This window comes from Ruditapes philippinarum, unplaced genomic scaffold (assembly GCF_026571515.1).
Source record: "Ruditapes philippinarum isolate M1 unplaced genomic scaffold, ASM2657151v2 ctg1277_1_1_1_1, whole genome shotgun sequence".
NCBI classification, from domain to species: Eukaryota; Metazoa; Mollusca; class Bivalvia; order Venerida; family Veneridae; genus Ruditapes; species Ruditapes philippinarum.
The window spans coordinates 166,879-185,781 of NW_026860440.1; the positions used below are offsets into that span (position 1 = coordinate 166,879).

The 18,903-nt window shown below is 33.0% G+C and overlaps 2 protein-coding genes across 6 annotated transcripts in view; one reads left to right on the forward strand and one right to left on the reverse strand.

Moving 5' to 3' along the window:
• LOC132760086 (transcription initiation protein SPT3 homolog) overlaps positions 1–18,903 on the forward strand; it is a 51,473-nt gene that overhangs the window by 30,629 nt on the left and 1,941 nt on the right. For 3 of the 5 annotated variants that reach the window (XM_060751978.1, XM_060751980.1, XM_060751982.1), the window contains 9 exons: positions 238–324; positions 1,367–1,466; positions 2,127–2,207; positions 3,305–3,366; positions 6,020–6,095; positions 7,295–7,416; positions 17,426–17,590; positions 17,980–18,081; positions 18,555–18,668. In XM_060751978.1, coding sequence (XP_060607961.1) covers positions 238–324; positions 1,367–1,466; positions 2,127–2,207; positions 3,305–3,366; positions 6,020–6,095; positions 7,295–7,416; positions 17,426–17,590; positions 17,980–18,081; positions 18,555–18,668 — 909 coding nt within the window. The remainder of the gene's footprint in view (positions 1–237; positions 325–1,366; positions 1,467–2,126; positions 2,208–3,304; positions 3,367–6,019; positions 6,096–7,294; positions 7,417–17,425; positions 17,591–17,979; positions 18,082–18,554; positions 18,669–18,903) is intronic. The other 2 variants (XM_060751979.1, XM_060751981.1) reach the window with 1 other exon arrangement.
• On the reverse strand, positions 10,973–16,837 carry LOC132760087 (uncharacterized). Its single transcript, XM_060751983.1, has 2 exons — positions 14,979–16,837; positions 10,973–13,117 (listed from the first exon to the last, which is right to left on the reverse strand). The coding sequence occupies exons 1-2, from the start codon at positions 15,225–15,227 to the stop codon at positions 12,209–12,211; spliced, it is 1,158 nt and encodes a 385-aa protein (XP_060607966.1). The 5' UTR covers positions 15,228–16,837; the 3' UTR covers positions 10,973–12,208.

The following is an 18,903-nucleotide window of genomic DNA, read 5'->3' on the forward strand; positions in this document are numbered from 1 at the left end:
CAACTGATAAATATTGTATAACTGTTGTAATTCAAAGAACAATTAACTCTTAACTGACTGAATTTCTCAAATGGACTTGCCCAGTTTCCATTTTTGGAAAGATCCATTATCAATTTAGAAGATAAAAAAATTTAAAGTGCATGAACTTGCAGGCTTTTGACTATACTGGTGGAAAAGACTTACCACTTTTGATTCCATCAGGTTTAAATATTATGACAAACTATTGTTGTTTTGTAGTTGTATAAAGCATCAGATGTGGCCACTATGAGAGGTGCTAAACTGATTGGAGTTGAAGATATCCTGTTCTTGATGAGGAGAGATAAAGTATATATAAGCCGCATCACAACAAAACACTTACATAGTGTGTTTGCGACCAGCATGGATCCAGACCAGCCTGCGCAGTCTGATCAGGATCCATGCTGTTTGCTTACAAACCCTATAACAGGAAGAAAAACTGATAGCGAACAGCATGAATCCTGATCACACTGCGCGGATGTGCAGGCTGGTCTGGATCCATGCTGGTCGCAAACGCACTATGTTGGTTTTGTCGAGACGCGGCTCATATTATATATTACTTATTGTTGTTATATATTTAACATTCTCATCTACCTTAAATTTCATCATTTCATGTCAGAAAACCTCAGTGGATTCCCTTTGATAAAAAAAAGAAGTTAATTGTTGGAAGTAAGTCGATTTTATTAGCTAAAATTAAGTTCTATAGTACCCGAGGGATCAACCATTATCACCTTACCCAGCTTAATTTGTATAATGGACTTGCCCTGCATTGAATTTGGAATTGTCCATTGTTTTTTCAAGGGATTTTATATATGAAATGGCAAAAGAAATGGATCAGCCAGCAGTATACTAGTATCATCAGTGTGATTGTACTGGCTTTTGATTTGTTGTCATTGCAGCTAAAGCTAAAACAGTTAATCATCATTGAGAAAGGTTATTAAGTTTGGTTTTCTATTTATATATATTAATTTTGGAGCTAAAATTTCTCATTCTACGGTTATTATGTTCCTGAAAATATGATGAGAATATTCTTCTAAAGGGTTGTGCCTCAAAAAGTGTCAGACAGGTACATTATAGTATGAATTTCAATGTGGGACAATATACTGATCATTGAAATATGAATATTTTTGATTTTCCCAGGTAATCCGGAGGTACAAACAAACTTTTACACTTACAATTTCCATAAACAGTGTAACAGGTAGACAAATGTATTATACATGGATGTGCACCATGAATCAATAGTGCTAAAAGTTTGCTTTTATCAAGGATTTTTTTGATAGCATGATTTAATATAATGGTATGATTGATAATAAGTAATCTGATTTTACATGTATTTTGAATGATATTTTAGGTAAAATTGCGCCGTCTGCTACGGTATATGGATATGAAAGATATGAAGGCAGCAATTCATAGAAGTGCTAGTGTTGATGAAGAAGAGAGTGCAGAAAATGGTATCATATAAACTTGTGTATTTTATTACTTTGTCCTTATTTTATGATGTATTTATGACATCATCCTGTATTTATGACACCATTTCGTATTTATGACATCTTGTATTTATGACATCATAAAGTATTAATTTTATATTATTAAGTATTTATTGCTGCAGACTGTAAAATAATGTTGTAATAACATTAAAATTACTAAGAAGGAAAATTTTCATTTAGGAATGTGAATTCCTGACAAATTAAAGTTCAGACATTTACATTGCTTGTTACTCATGTTCAGTCTGAAATAACCCTAGAGAGTCTATTTAAAGTGAATAGGTGTATACTGGAATGTCTGTAATATGATAAGTAATTACATTGGCAGTATTTAGTGTCAGACATAACAACAAACCACAATATAAAAATATATGGATTTTGTTGACAAGTGTGAGAAACATATTCAGATATTTCATATATGTATATAGCAAATAATAATATGTTCTAGAACAAAAAAAAATATTATTCATCATAAAAGTGTTCATACTAAATCACTATAAGCTTTATCAATATTTCTTTTTCAAGCAATATTCCATCCCTTATATCCCATTGTAGACAAATACACTTTTACTTGTAAATATGTCTTATTTGGAAAAGAAAAAGGTTTGGAAATACTTTTTATTTCAGCAGATACAAAACCAGCACAGCCAACCACTGGAAAAAGGAGAAAAGTTTGTTATGAGTTTCTGTCTACGATAGATCAAACAGGTATGTGCCCAAAAATGATTAGTCTTTTTACAGTTTACAAAAGCTAATAATTTTAAAGCTATTGCCATTAAGCTTAAAAGGTCAGTGGTGGCCTAGTGGTTGGGGTGTGTGCCTCCCAACCTAGGGATCGTGGGTCCAACCCCTACTTGGGTCACGATAATGTTTCCGAAGTTGACACCAGTACTGTTTATTTCTAGGAAGCAGGCTTGAAAGTGGTTAATATTAGTTTCACAACCTAGCTGAAATAAATATTTAAAAATATCTATTTTAAGCTTAAGTTCTTCCCATTTGCACTTCTGTGTCTGCATAGTACTTTTGTATTGATTGCCTAAACAAGTTATTATCGCTGATATTTTATTTATGTTTATGCAATCAATATGTGTAAATCAGTCTGCAACTAAATTAAAGAACAACCCTAAAACTCAAAACGGAGAAATACAAATGAGCTGTGTCATGACAAAACCAACATAGTGCGTTTGCGACCAGCATGGATCCAGACCAGCCTGCGCATCAGCGCAGTCTGATCAGGATCCATGCTGTTCGCTTACAAACCCTATTACAAGTAGAGAACTGATAGCGAACAGCATGGATCCTGATCAGACTGTGCGGATGCGCAGGCCGGTCTGGATCCATGCTGGTCGCAAACCCATTATGTTTGTTTTGTCGTGACACGGCTCAAATGAAGCAGGACAAACATTACATTAAGCTGTTGGGTTATAGAGATCATAAGGTGGGCTAAGTGTCAGCCATGATGTGAATTATGATACTGAAAACAATTTTAATTATTTGTCATGATAGAATAATGATGTCATATCATGATGGTGTCAGAACATGAACCATCATGTTCTGACACCATCATGATATGACATCATTATTTGATAAACATGAAATTTTATGAATAACGTCATAACATGAATTATGATGACTAAACATGAATTTTGGTGTCATAACATGAGTTTTATCACTTGCAGCTATTCCAATTTTTTTTCTCACTGATGAAATAGTGCAATATTTCAAATTTCCAAATTCCAAATGAATTATTTTATTTTAAAATACCTGAATTAATAATTCAACATCATATTTACCTTTATTTTCAGGTGAGCTCCTTGATTTGTTTGAGGATGAGGCACAAGATGATGTGAAGTATGAAAGATTATTGGTAAAAATATATTTATTTTATTAGCATATTGTTCTAGAGATCTCTTTTACAGACTTCCTGAAAGTTAAAAAAAAGTGTCAGACATTTGGTCGGACAAACCATGAAAATCTGTCGGACCGAAACGAAAACTGTCAGACCGAATAAAATTGATCAAAATCAAAGGAAAACTTGTGTTTGTATTTCTAAGACACTTTTCGGTTTGAATTTTTTTGCCGAAAAATTCACACAGTCCTTACAGCGCATTTTCATCTCCTTCCTGTCATACCACAACGTTTCACAGTCCTGCTTCCATTTTTAGCTCGACTATTCGATAAGAATAAGTAGAGCTATTGTAGTCAACCGAGCGTCGGCGTCTGCGTCGGCATAACCACTTATGTAAAAGTTTTTGTAATAGTTTAAATATTTTCAAAGTCCATTGACATATGGCTTTGAAACTTTGCACACTTGTTCACCATCATGTCCCCAACCTGTAGATAGAAGGAGGTAACTCTATCAAGCATTTTGACAGAATTATGCCCCTTTTTTGACTTAGAATTTACGTTAAAGTTTTTGAAATAGCTCAAATATTTTCAAAGTTCATTGACATATGGCTTTGAAACTTTGCACACTTGTTCGACATCATGACCCCAACCTGTAGACAGGAGGAGGTAACTCTATCAAGCATTTTGACAGAATTATGCCCCTTTTTCGACTTAGAATTTACGTTAAAGGTTTTTGTAATACCTCAAATATTTTCAAAGTCCATTGACATATGGCTTTGAAACTTTGCACACTTGTTCACCATCATGACCCCAACATGTAGACAGGAGGAGGTAACTTTATAAAGCATTTTTACAGAATTATGCCCCTTTTTAGCTCGACTATTCGATAAGAATAAGTAGAGCTATTGCAGTCACCCGAGTGTCGGCGTCCGCGTCGGCGTCGGCGTAACCACTTATGTTAAAGTTTTTGTAATAGTTCAAATATTTTCAAAGTCCATTGACATATGGCTTTGAAACTTTGCACACTTGTTCAACATCATGACCCCAACCTGTAAACAGGAGGAGGTAACTGTATCAAGCATTTTGACAGAATTATGCCCCTTTTTCGACTTAGAATTTACATTAAAGTTTTTGTAATAGTTCAAATATTTTCAAAGTCCATTGACATATGGCTTTGAAACTTTGCACACTTGTTCACCATCATGACCACAACCTTTAGACAGAAGGAGGTAACTCTATCAAGCATTTTGACAGAATTATGCCCCTTTTTCGACTAAGAATTTACGTTAAAGTTTTTGTAATAGTTCAAATATTTTCAAAGTCCATAGACATATGGCTTTGAAACTTTGCACACTTGTTCACCATCATTACCCCAACCTGTAAACAGGAGGAGGTAACTGTATCAAGCATTTTGACAGAATTATGCCCCTTTTTCGACTTAGAATTTACGTTAAAGTTTTTGTAATAGTTCAAATATTTTCAAAGTCCATTGACATATGGCTTTGAAACTTTGCACACTTGTTCACCATCATGACCCCAACCTGTAAACAGGAGGAGGTAACTGTAACAAGCATTTTTTTTACTATCAAGCACTAAGAATAGTCGAGCGTTGCTGTCCTACCGACAGCTCTTGTTTGACTTAGAATTTACGTTAAAGTTTTTGTAATACCTCAAATATTTTCAAAGTCCATTGACATATGGCTTTGAAACTTTGCACACTTATTCACCATCATGACCCCAACCTGTAGACAGGAGGAGGTAACTCTATCAAGCATTTTGACAGAATTATGCCCCTTTTTCGACTTAGAATTTACATTAAAGTTTTTGTAATACCTCAAATATTTTCAAAATTCATTGACATAAGGCTTTGAAACATGTTGAAATTTTATGCTTTTCTTTGAGAGCATAATAGGATTCTCTCCAAGGCCTATAACTGTAATATGGATTTAAAGAAAAATTTTGCCTTTTTCTTAACTTAGAAAATTTTACCTTTTAATCAAGTTTTTTTACTATCAAGCACTAAGAATAGTCGAGCGTTGCTGTCCTACCGACAGCTCTTGTTCATTAAGTTTTGTCTCAGGTCTATTCTTTTCATCTTTTTACTGCTGTTCTGCTGATGTAGATTTTCCTTTTTTGCCAGGTTTGACACATTTAGCGATGCCATTTTGTATACATGCGACTTGGATTAAAGCCTGACTGTCAGACCGATCCGAAATAAAAAATCGTCAGACGTAATCAAAATTTATCGGACATGTCCAACACATTTCGGGAAGTCTGCTTTTAAAGATCTGATAGAGATAAATTTGCTTGATCTCTAGTGTAATGATGGTGGTGGTAATCTTTCTGTGGGATTCATTTTGATATTATGACATATTATTGATTTAATTTAAAAGAGAAGTAGCTATCCAGTTAGTCTACATGTGGGTCTGTAGTTTGTGCCTGAAATAATGCATTGAGGGGCACATGAGGTACTCCTCCACCAGTAACTAAAGCTGGACAGTGGCAATATGACCTAGATAGTGCTGATGTGACTAAAATTCCAACAAAGAACAGACATAGAGAGAATTAATAACAATGCATATTATCATATAAATTGGTTGTTGTTTGCAAATAATTAATGTACAAAATGTATACAAGTTTTATATACTTTGTTAATAACTTTCTATTCACAGAGAGCAGACTTAACATCAAGATGTTTGGATCCAAAACAATACCTCGAGTTTTGTGAGGCTAGACAAGTTAATTTTGGTAATTTTTAGCTCGACTTTTCTATGAAAAGGGGAGCTATCCTACTCGCCCCGGCGTCGGCGTCGGCGTTGGCGTCACACCTTGGTTAAGTTTTTCGTACCACCCCACTTTATTTCAGAAGTATTACAAGTATGGCTTTGAAACTTACCATACTTGTTCACCATCATAACCTCCATCTACAGACAAGAGAACATAACTCTGTCAAGGTTTTTGACAGAATTATGGCCCTTTTTTGACTTAGAAAGTGTATTGAGCTTGGTTAAGTTTTTTGTACCACCTCACTTTATTTCAAAACCATTGGAGGTATTGCTTTGAAACTGACCATACTTGTTTACCATCACGACCTTCATCAACAGACAAGAGGACATAACTCTGTCAAGGTTTTTGACAGAATTATGCCCCTTTTTGACTTAGAAAATACATTGAATATGGGTAAAATCCACTTATTGCCTTAACCCTTTGAGATATTGCTTTGAAACTTTTAATGCTATTTCACATCATTACCCCCATCTGTACGCAAGAGAAGGTAACTCTGTCAAGGATTTGTTTTAAAAATTAAGGCCTTTTATCGACTTAGAATCTTGGTTAAGTTTTTAGTACCAGTCCACTTTTTGACTGAACTGTTTGAGATATTAATTTGAAAGTTGGAATACTTGTTTACAATCATGATTCCCAAACATGTCCAGGAGAAGGTAATTCTGTCAAAGATTTTATTTGAATTATGGCCCTTAACTGTCAATGTTTTGTATTATAGGCAAGCACTAAAAAACTTAAAAAATCTAAAAAAATTCATTCCTATCCACTTGTTCACTTTACCATAAATTATGTCATATAAACATTGCTGTAATATTCAAGGGTATCAAACAACTAGTTCACTTTAAAAATACAGAGATTCTTGTATTGCCTTTTACTGCAAAAACTTTTTTTATTGGCAAGCAATAAAAAAGTCGAGCGCGCTGTCTTACGGACAGCTCTTGTTAACCTATTTCATTATCTTTTAAGGTAGCCTAAACATGAGTAAGATTGTACTGCTTGGGAATGTTTAGCCATGGTTATGGCAACTTTTCTATAAGGACCAATCCATTTAGCTTATAAAAAATCATGGGTATACCTAAGAAAAATCTTAATAATAATATCAGCAGGGTTAAGCGTTAAAACAACAAAGAGACAATATATAAAGTTACAACATTATATTACAGGAAGGAAACACAAGTCACAGAGGTTTAGAGACTGGTTGCTGACTGGTGTAAATCTGGAGATCAAACCTAACCAGCATGCTATAGAACTTATAGGTTACCTGGCATATGAAACTGTCGCACAGGTATTACCAGTTATACTCCCTTCTCATTCCAATATAGTTCACATTTCTATCTAATTAAACAAAAGAAATGCTGTAAAATACTTAACCATGAGATATACATGTACCATGTTCTGAGGGAAAAGAGTGACAACAAAGTAGTCTCTCAGTGTTAACGATCACAGTGGCCACAGTAGCCGAGTGTTTAAGTTGGCTGAGTTTGAATCCCTAGCATCTCATCACTGTGGTATCAAATCCAGCCGGGAATTATAAGAAAGTTAACCAGCTAGATTATAGATGGGCAGTGGTTCTACTCAGATGCTAATTGACTGAAATAATGCACCAAGGGGTACCTGAGGTCTTCATATACCAGTGAAACTGGAAGGTGGCCAAATGACCCTTACACTGTTAGTTTGACTTAAAAGCCAACAACTAGAACTACAAAAATAATTAGCTTTATAATACATTTTAGTGCATATAGCTTGATCTAAAGAAGGTATTATTTAAATTACTACCAGTTTTACATCACATATTATGCATAGGTTATTGGTGTGGGACTAAGAAACCTAGGGATTTCCCCCCAGGACCCACTATACTTCCCAAATATCCTTTAACCCATTAAATATACATGTCAATACAAAAATGAAACAATTCTAACAAAACATATATTATTAATACTATAAACTTAGTTTTGTTAGAATTGTTTGATTTTGTATTGACGTGTATTTTAAATGGGTTGAAGGATATGTTTCCTTGCAGTGCTTTTTGTCACCAGTTGGTGAAGGGGCCTTTCCCTTAGATTTTAGGATACATAACACATTAATATTGCAAACGAGGACTGATAGACTTCATGTATTTTGAAGTTTAGGTGAAAACTACACAATTTAAAAGGCACATAATGCCTCAAAAGGGAATAAATATTTCCTTTGTAAAAAGGGCAAATTTGAGTTTTATAATGTTTAGTTAATGGATTAAGGGTATGTTAGATGCCTTTCACCTAAAAAAGTAGTGCTGAATATAAAATTATTCTTTGTAAAAGTAGCAAAATGTGCACAAAGTAGTATTCTGACTTCCATACAAAATACTAAATCACTATAGCTGTACGTATTGCCAAAAAGCAACAGAAGAAAAAGATGGCTAAGGTAATTGGCCAATGAGTAACTTTTTGGAAAATATAAGCGGGCATTAAAAATAAAAGGCTTTTGAAAAAATAAAAATTAAGCATTTCTGAAGCATAATATGCCTTTAACGAATTTTCAATGATGGAAGCAGACCTAAAATGCCCCCCCCCCCCCTGAGAAGTTAGATTTCATGTTAAAATTTGTTTAGTATGCATGGGAGGAAAAATATTAAAGAATTAAGTGCCATTCTTATAAAGCACAGTGGGTTAACATGATTCTGGATAGTGAAACTTACTGACTTTTAAAATGCCCATGTCATAATGACCTTGCTTATAAGTTTTTTTTATCGAAGTTATCATAAGATATGGGATTTGTATATGTTTGCTAAGATAAAGGTCACACAGGTTAAAGATAGAATTGATATGGGGAATTTTGTAGAAGCTTTAGATGGATGCTATAACTTAAATGTAAGAATATGTGTTCATAGTAAAGTTTGTTGATGACCAATAGCTAATTCACACCTTATCTTGGGTAAATCTTATAAATGTATTTAACTACATGTATCATTATTAACAAAAATGTTTGACATTTGAAGTAATATTAAAAACTTGCCTGTGATTTTCGTAGATAAATAGATCTAAATCATTGTTGTATTTAACAGACTTGAACCAGTTTGAGCTAGAATTTTCCAAGAAAAGTGGAATAGCTATTGTACTCACCCCTTTATGTTTTGCTATTATTACACTTTACAGTTTCACATGTCACCACGATGAATTTAGCCTCAAAGTTCTTAAATTGTGCTTTATAACATTATTTATTGTCAGTGGATCATATGGCATTGTAGATTTTAATTGAATTAAACACCAAGATGAACAATAAAAAGTTCCTGATAGAGGTTTTAGTTTCACATAATTGAACTTATCACATAAACCGCTGCGCAGGAGTGTAATAAAGCCATTTAAAACTATAAAAACGATATTACACTAGTGTAATAACACTTTGACATGACGTCATTTGCACTATATAGAAACATAGCGTTAAACTGCGCTAATGTTAGCGTTACACTATAAACACGCCATTGAAAAATAACTCATTTTAACAGTTTGCTGTCCTTATTTTAGTTATGTGATAAAAGAATATTATATTTGTGTAGATTCAATACTAAATTTATTGAACTTGTTGAATAAAACAATATTATGCTCGTCAGAAGCTCGCATAATATGATTTTATTCAACTTGTTCAATAAATTTAGTATTAAACTACACTCATTCAATATCCTCTATATTTCTATTTGAAATCTTACATGTGTTCACATCACAACAAAGATCCACAACTCTGACATGGATTTTTTACAGAATTGTCTCCCTTTGTAAACTTGAAAAATTCCTGCTTGGCATTTTAGCCCACCTGTCACAAAGTGACATGGTAAGCTTTTCTGATCGCTTTCCGTCCGGCGTCCGGCCTTCAGCGTCGGTCCGTAAACTTTTACTTTAAACAACATCTTCTCATAAACCACTAAGCCAATTTTATCCAAACTTCACAGGAATGTTCCTTTGGTTGTCAACTTTAAAAATTATTCAAAGTATTTAATTCCATGCAGAAATCTGGTTGCCATGGCAACCAAAAGAAAAAACTTTAAAATCTTCTTTTAAAAAACAAAAAAAGCTAGAGCTGAAATATTTGGCATGAAACATCATATAGTCAGTGTCTACCAAGTCTGTGCAAATTAAAGCCCTGGGGTCAAAATTAGCCCGGCTCCAGGGGGTCATTGATTTTCCTTATTTGTATAAAGTAAAAACCCAAATAGCTAGAGCTTAGATATTAAGCATGCAACATCTTCTAGTGGGTGTCTACCAAGTTTGTTCAAATAAAAGTCCTGAGGTCAAAATTGGCCCTGTCTCAGGGGGTCATTGTTTTTCCCATTATGTATATAGTAAAAACTTAAAAAATCTTCTTTTAAAAAACTCTAAGAGCTAAAGCTAAGATATTAAGCATGAAATATCTTCTAATGAGTGTCTACCAAGCCTGTTTAAATAAGAGCCCTGGGGTTAAAATTGGCCCCGCCCCAGGGGTCATTAATTTTCCTCATATGTGTATAGTTAAAACTTAAAAATCCTCTTTTAAAAAACCCAAAGAGCTAGTTAGGATACTAAGCATGAAATATCTTCTAGTGTTTGTCTACCAAGTTTGTTCAAATAAAAGCCCTGGGTTAAAAATTAGCCCTGGGGGAGGGGGGGGAAAGAGGGGGTCATTGTATTTCCCTGTATATGTATAGTAAAAACTTTAGAAATATTATTTTAAAAATCCTTAAGACCTAGAGCTTAGATATTTATCTTGAAGCATCTTCTAATGGGTGTCTACCAAGTTTGTTCAAATAGAAGCCTCTGGGTTAAAATTGGCCCTGCCAGGGGGGGGGGGGCTATATACATATGAGCGATTTCAGGGCCATCATGCATCATGGCCCTATTGTGATTTACTTATGTGGATTGTTAATGTCTGTGGATTTAGAATTTGTTATATGCCAAACAAATGAAGAAAGTAGCGTTTATTGTGAAATAATTTGTTATAAAAGTTTCAAAATGTAAACAGAGTGGTATTTTGTGATCTATACAATGTACTTAATTACTAAAACTAAAATAAACTATTAATGATCAGAAAACAAAAAAAATAAACAATGGTTCTTTAATGACCAATGAAACTCAAGATAAAAAGCTTTTGAGAAATGAAAATAATAGCATTTTGTGGCCTGTATATGCCTTTTAAAGATAGCATCCGAGAAAAACAAATTATTGATGTTCTTAAATGCCAACAAAGTAAAAACAAAGGAAGATTGCAATACAACAAATGAGTGTTCAGTTTTAGATAAAAGAAATATTAAAATGTCAAAATAAAAAATAATAATTATGTTGCACACATGATGATGGCATTTGTATTTGATGCATGGGATTGATGGTCTGTGCAGCAGTTTGAAGTTATAAATAATATTTTATTTTAAAATGGATTACAAAATGAAAGGAATTGTCCTTTTGATCTTGAATGTTTTCCTTCATCTGTCTTGTCTGAAACAATGTAGGGTTTAAAAAAAAACTTAAAGCTTTTCCTTTGAGCTATAAACAAAACTTTAATCACTAACTTCAAAGAGTTGGTATTAGAGAAAAAGGCGGATGCATTTGTATGAAGCTTGAATTATAATTAAAGATTTAATAAAGATTTTGAGGATTTGAGTTGATATTATACAGAATTCCAGTTTCTGTTTTTATTAATTAAAATTCTTTAAAATTAAAGTCTGCTAAATACAAGAATGATTTAAAATACAATTTCAACCTTTAGTATCAAAGTATTTGGAGTTGTGAAAATTTTACAGTACAATGTCTACAAAGCAATATTCTTTGTAAGGCAATGATTTTGGTTGTTACAGAGAGGTGGTACTCTAGAGAGTTTTAATTTATTGTACAGTTATTTGGCAAGAATTGATATGTGATATTGATATAAAGAGGTTATTGCTCTACAAAGTTTACACTGCAGTTAAATTTAGCTTTATTTGTGTTGTAGAGAAAATTAAGGAAACAACAATATTTTATTGGGGACCTTTTAAATGATAGCATATCATTCTTCTGGTATTACACAGGTTTATATGTTTCTTTTCTAATTTGATATTCACAGCTCTTTGTTTCTTATTTTTTATAGAGCCTTCTTTACACAATTCTATATGTTTCAATGGTACTTTTATCTACACATGTCAGATATAGAAGTTTCTGATTATCATTGTAACATATAGCATTTGCCAGTCTGCTTTCACGTCGGGTAAATGTTTTGTTATACCCTTGTTGCATGTAGTGGATCTTATGTCGTAAAGGTGCTATCCAGTAAATGGCTGAGTCATTGTATACATACACATTGTCATCTTTATCATATGCCAGCCCCTGTGGTGACCCACCTTCAAATTCAAATAATGTTTTCCCCATTTTCATGTTAAGTCCCCGAACTCTTCGCAGTTTCGCTTCTGAAACAACAATTTCTTCAAATTTCATAGTGGCGCATAGAAAAAACTCACAGGTAAAACAAGGTTCCCCAAGTTGATTGATATTTAAAGTTTTCAGCACTTTACCATTGGATTTAATGATTTGAACTTGAAACTCAATATCTTCTCTTTCCGGGTGAGAGTCAAGCCTCATACCAGCGGCTATGGTCAAGTTTTTATCATAGAGTGGACAAACCGCTGTAGAGAAACATTCACCGTCCGTATTAAATGCCACTCCTTTTGTGAGTTTTGCAACAGATGCACATCCTGGTGGTTCAAGTTTATATGTCTGGACGTCATTAAATTTCGGCCATTTTTTTGTTGGATCCTCCAACTCTTCTTGAGTAATCCGTCTGAATGATACTACAATATCGTAACCACGGGAACAGATTGAGCTTGGATGTAGAACCTTATAGTCGATATCACCAATGCACTCAAAATCTTCATTGTAAAGAGTAAGGTTCTTCTCCCGTATAGTAACGATGTAATCATCGACACTTATACAACCGTAGATGTTTCTTTCAAACCCAGGTACCGATTCAATTTTTATGTCTTTATCTTCCAAAGTTGCCACTGGTAATGCCTGTAAGTAAAAAATACAGTTGAATACTTGTTATATCCCATAGAACATATCATTGTTCAGGCCTCGACACTAACTTTTTTAGCAGGTGGTTAGCCGGACCACTAGATTTGAAATTAAGGTGGTCCTTCCAGGAGTCAGGTGGTCAATTATTATTATGTCATTTTACTGCAAAATTAGAAAAAAATATGTTTAAAATTGATGACAAAGATGTATCATTAACCTTAAGAAAACAGATATTTTAGATATATATTTTTATCTAATCAGAAATAAAGGAGAGCAAGTTAGTAGGTATTTTATCATAAAGTTATTTTTTTTTTATATGTCATTCAAAAATACACAACAGGGCTCTTATTTATGTTTACTTTTATATTGAAGTGATTTCTCTCACAACTCAAGTTAGGGAATAGTGAAACAATTTGTGTCTGTAATTTTCTTATTCAATTTGTTATTCATAAATTCATTGCTGATATGTGGTACGACTTTAATTATGATAATTACATGTATCTTTTATAGATTATCATTTTTAATAAAACTTATAAATTATCTTAAAACAAGGAAATAGCTAGAGGATAAAAAAATAATACTAATGTTATATATAACTATAGTTTAGCTTATTTTTCTCACAGATGTATAATACCGAATTTTTACCTCCCTGTTGCTTGTTGGTTGATATTTATTTTTAACATGAGTATTTTTAACCTTTTAAAGTAATGTTAACTTTAGAGGAAATTGATCTCTATCTTTAAACAGTTAAAATAAAGATAAGTAGCAAAGAATTACTAGATGTATTTTTCCAGTTCCTTTTGTTTGCTGCCATTATTTAAGTATATGAAATTTTAAGTTTATCTTATATCCCATACAATATCATAATTACCATCGTCGGATGCCCACGGTTAATTAACATGTAATATAACATAAATGTTACTGGTTCCACCGTAGGTATCCGACGATGCATAATTATTAGCATCATTTGAATGAATTTTGTACCTTAATTGATATCACAAAGTCTAAACTCTTTTAACTTGCATAAACCAAATTTTAGCGACTTAAAATGAACGTTATTGACTTAAGAACTTCTTTAACTAATCAGATAATTAATGAACCATATACTTGACATCGGACAAATGATTTTAAAGAAAATGTTTATAACATGTTTTTGACCAAATCACCATTCTCCCAAATGAGTCTGCACCAACCAGAAAATTCAAGTGGTCCGACGGACCAGCGGCTTTTAAAATTAGGTGGTCCTTGCAAAAATCTGGTGGTCTCGGACCAACGGACCACCGCTAATGTCGAGGCCTGTTGTTAATATTATTGCAGATTTCATGAAACACCCTTTATATTTAACAAATCTAGTTGTTTTACACAAAGATGCTGTGATAACTAAAATGTTTATTTCAGTAATCTTGATACAGGTGGCATTGGAGCAATGAAAGCAAAAAAAAATGGAAGCAAATTATAAGTAAAGATCACAGATACTGTAATTCGAGCTTTTAAGTGGTTTTATGGTGATCTGTCTCAGATCATTGTTTTCACTTTGTTACTCCATGCTACAGAGCAAAGGTAGTAGAGCATCAGTTAGGGTATGATATTTATGAACATGTGATTTGTGATTTTCAAATCTATTACAATTCTCTACTCTATCATATTAATATTTGACAAAAGTAGTCACGGAAACCAAATAGAGACTTATTGTATACATACGGAAAGTAAATACTTTTATTACAAAGGCCTGAAAACGCATTAGTTAAAACTTAATTTATGAAATTTAGTTTCTAAGAATTAAGTTCTCTCTAATTTATAATGGACATCGCATCAATTTCCGTAGGGAAATATTGAATGTGAAAAGCATTTTTCTTACCTGTTTTACAAGGACATTGTTAGTAAGAGATTCATACTGAGGTCGTTGTTTAGGAAGTTGTTTCCCTGTTGCTACACGATGACTGCGTGTGTGTGTAGATACACAGTTGTTACACAGATACACGCTACATTGTCCGCACCAACCTTTGGCGGGTTTATGCTGGTTAACACATGGGTCGCATATTGGGTCATTAAGACTTTCCTCAGAAGCAAATGGTGTCACTTTAGGCTTTGATTCTCCACTTCCCATATTTGATGTCTTAGTTCACTTTTTTACTCAGTTGAGGTGTTCACTCCTTTTTAAGTATAAAGGTGTTCACTCCTAACACAGTATTACTGTGAACTGACCCAGTATTTTAGTGTTCACTTCTTACTCAACATTACACAATGTTAACTCCTCACTCAGTGTAAACATGTTTGTTTGTTCAGGTAAGATGGTGTTAGAATATCACTTTTTACACAGTATTAGATACGTTCAGTCCCGACTTTATTAAAATGTTCACTCCTGACTTTATTAAAATGTTCACTCCTGACTTTATTAAAATGTTTACTCCTGACTTTATTTAAATGTTTACTCCCAACTTATTATTTCAATGGACCATATATTTCAGTATTTAAAAACAAAACAAAAAAAACACTTCTTTATCTTAGTTACATTGTTCTAAAGTCTTAGAATTTTTGTTATAAAAAGAGTATTTTTGGTAAACTCATACAAAGTCTACATGTATGTCTACTTAAGTGTTCTGTTATTTTAATTTAAATTTTTTTATTTAAATTGTCATAAACTTGATTTTTAACATATTATTCCTTTGTAAACCTATTAAATTCCTATTAATTTTCCCGTCTTAACTTCATATTATACAATGTTATATTTGTAGTGAAAATATATTTTACAGCATATCTAAGAGTTTATAATGGAATCATTCAAGCTTCATTAGCCTAAAATAGATAAGGTCATTCAATAAGTTGTTTGATTATTGATTACTACAAGATAGGTCAGGTTTCACGGACACACTTTAAATTGAAAGTCTTCTTAATAAGGTGGTTACGTTTATTTATTTGTAAGTCAGTGGTACTTAAGACGACTTCTTTGTACTGTTTAGAGGTAAATGATAAAATGTTTAAATATAAAATATGCTGTATACAAACAGGGACCTTTAAATACATGCTTCATATGCATGTATATAAACCCTGTCTAAAACTTTTCGGTTTAACTTGACTATTGGAAGGATAGTTCCCATTTGCCTGAAGTGTCTATGTTCACACCTGTGTGAAATAGAGGATATTAAATGAGTGTAGTTTAATACTTAATTTATTGAACGAGTTGAATAAGATCATATTATGCGAGCCTCTGACGAGCATAATATTGTTTTATTCAACGAGTTCAATAAATTTAGTATTGAATCTACACAAATATAATATTCTTTTTATCACATATATAAAATAAGAACAGTAAACTGTTAAAATGAGTAATTTTTCAATGGCGTGTTTATAGAGTAACTCTAACATTAGCGCAGTTTAACGCTATGTTTCTATATAGCGCAAATGACGTCACGTCAGTGTTAACTTGAAACTTGTTATTACACTAGTGTAATATCGTTTTTATTACATGGCTTTATTACACTCCTGCGCCACAGTTAATGTGATAAATAGAGGATATTGAATGAGTGTAAGTTCAATACTGAATTTATTGCATGAGTTGAATAAAATTATATTATGCGAGCCTCTGGCGAGCATAATATTATTTTATTCAACGAGTGCAATAAATTCAGTGATGAATTTACACGAATTTAATATTCTATTTATCACATACCCAAATAAAGACCATTTAAAGTGAAATAAGAGTCATTTTACATTGACGCGCCTATAGTATAACGCTAGCATTTAGCGCGTCTTTACACTATATTTTGTATAACACTAATGACGTCACGTCAAAATATATGCACGGCCGTGCAATACAATATTTATGGAGTCGCAAAATCGACACGGGTGTGTGATAAATACTTTTATGACAATCACTTCCAGGTATGAACAAGAGAAGATGATACTTTCCAGGAATTAATTAATTTGATATGATTAAGCCCCTTATTTTCATTTTTTTAAAAACCTTTATTCCACAATCAAGAATTGAGAATAGTCTGGCACACTGTATACTAGAGTGCTCTTGTTCTAACTTCAGCTCATTTAATAAAGAACTAAGATCAAGACTGTTAGCATGACTTATGACAGACTTAAGATAATTAATTATGTAATGGTGGTTCATTACAATTAATAACATTTTATCAAGTTATTGAAAGTTATGTGTTAATTGAACATATTTTCAATTTCATGTAATGGTATTTAAATCACTTACATTGATTTTAGACCACGTTATCAATTCTTATTTTTACATAAACAGGGTGCATATAATGTATGTTTGTATCATGTTTCTTATGAATGTATTTTCAGATTGTTGATCTTTCACTGTTGGTGAAGCAGGATATGTTAGCGGATACAGTCGACCCCGTGACTAGAACATTACCCAGTATCAGCCATAATCTGAACCAGACGTCAGCTATGATATCAGTGATGGGACAGTCACAAACTAACCCTAACCTTACATCACCAACTACTGTAAGTTATATCACCAACTACTGTAAGTTTCATCATCAAGTACTGTAAGTTTCATCATAAAGTACATCATCATTACTGTAAGTTATTTTATCACCTACTGTAAGTTACGTCATCATCTATTGTATGTTACATCATCAACTAGGGCATCAATGGCCGAGTGGTTAAGGTCCTTGACTTCAAATCACTTGCCCCTCACCACTGTGGGTTTGAATCCTGACAAGGACTAAGGATTCTTTCATGAGGAAGCCATCCAGCTCACTTACTAAACATCATTGGTTCTACTTAGGTGACCGTTCATGCCTGAATTAATGCACGGAAATTACCTACTTTTGGTAAGCCGTTAAGAATTGTTGGAAAAGATTTTTTCATTTGTGCCTGTATTGTTTCAGAGTCCACCCACTACACCAATTGGCCAATCAGCAAGCTCTGCTGCTGGTAATCAGGCAACTGGGTCTAGCGGTGGAAAATCAAAACCAAAGAAGAAGAAAAGAGTATGTGTTTATATCTTCTATTTACTTCATCATTGTGTGAAGCAGTTTTCTATCAGATAATGTCAGTAACATGTCAATGACATTTTGTGAATAGCATTTACTTTCTGTTAACCCTTTTGCTAAATGTTTTAAATACACTTGTCTATCATTGCATTTGGACAAAACCTATTATCATATTAGGGAAAATTACAAAGTACTGACTGAATGTTGAACAGTTCAGACTATGAGCAGACTACCTAGATGTGCTAGCAGATTTTGGTCTGTACTGGCCGCATGACTATGTAAATTCACTTGCTAAGGTGTAGGCTAAGGGTTAAGATGAGTTTTACTGACCCAATTAAGGTGATATTGTGATCTACTGTTAGTTTTAATGAAAATGAAAGCCCCTTATTGCATCATTTCCTTTTATTTGAAATGTATGTCTTGTTGATAAGTACATAAACATAATAATAGAATTTTATGATTAATTTCAGTCTAATTTCCCGCACTCCCTGGAATCACCAGTAGTAAAAGCAATACAGCCTTCAGATATACTGGAGTCTATGAGGAGATACACGGCATTTGTTGGACCATTCGCATCACAACTGGTATATGACAGTTCAAGTATTTCTTTTCCAATGAAACATGAATTATTGTATAAGAGCTTGTTTAATGTGATGACTGTTTTTATCAGAGTTTTATCAATTTTCGTAATGTTGAGGTTGAACTGCTTTAATAATTTTAGTCTTTGAAAAATAGTGGTAAAATTTATTTTCTATAAAGTCTAAGTCAAATTTTTCAATAAGAAATGAATGATTACATATAATATGTACAAATATTTGC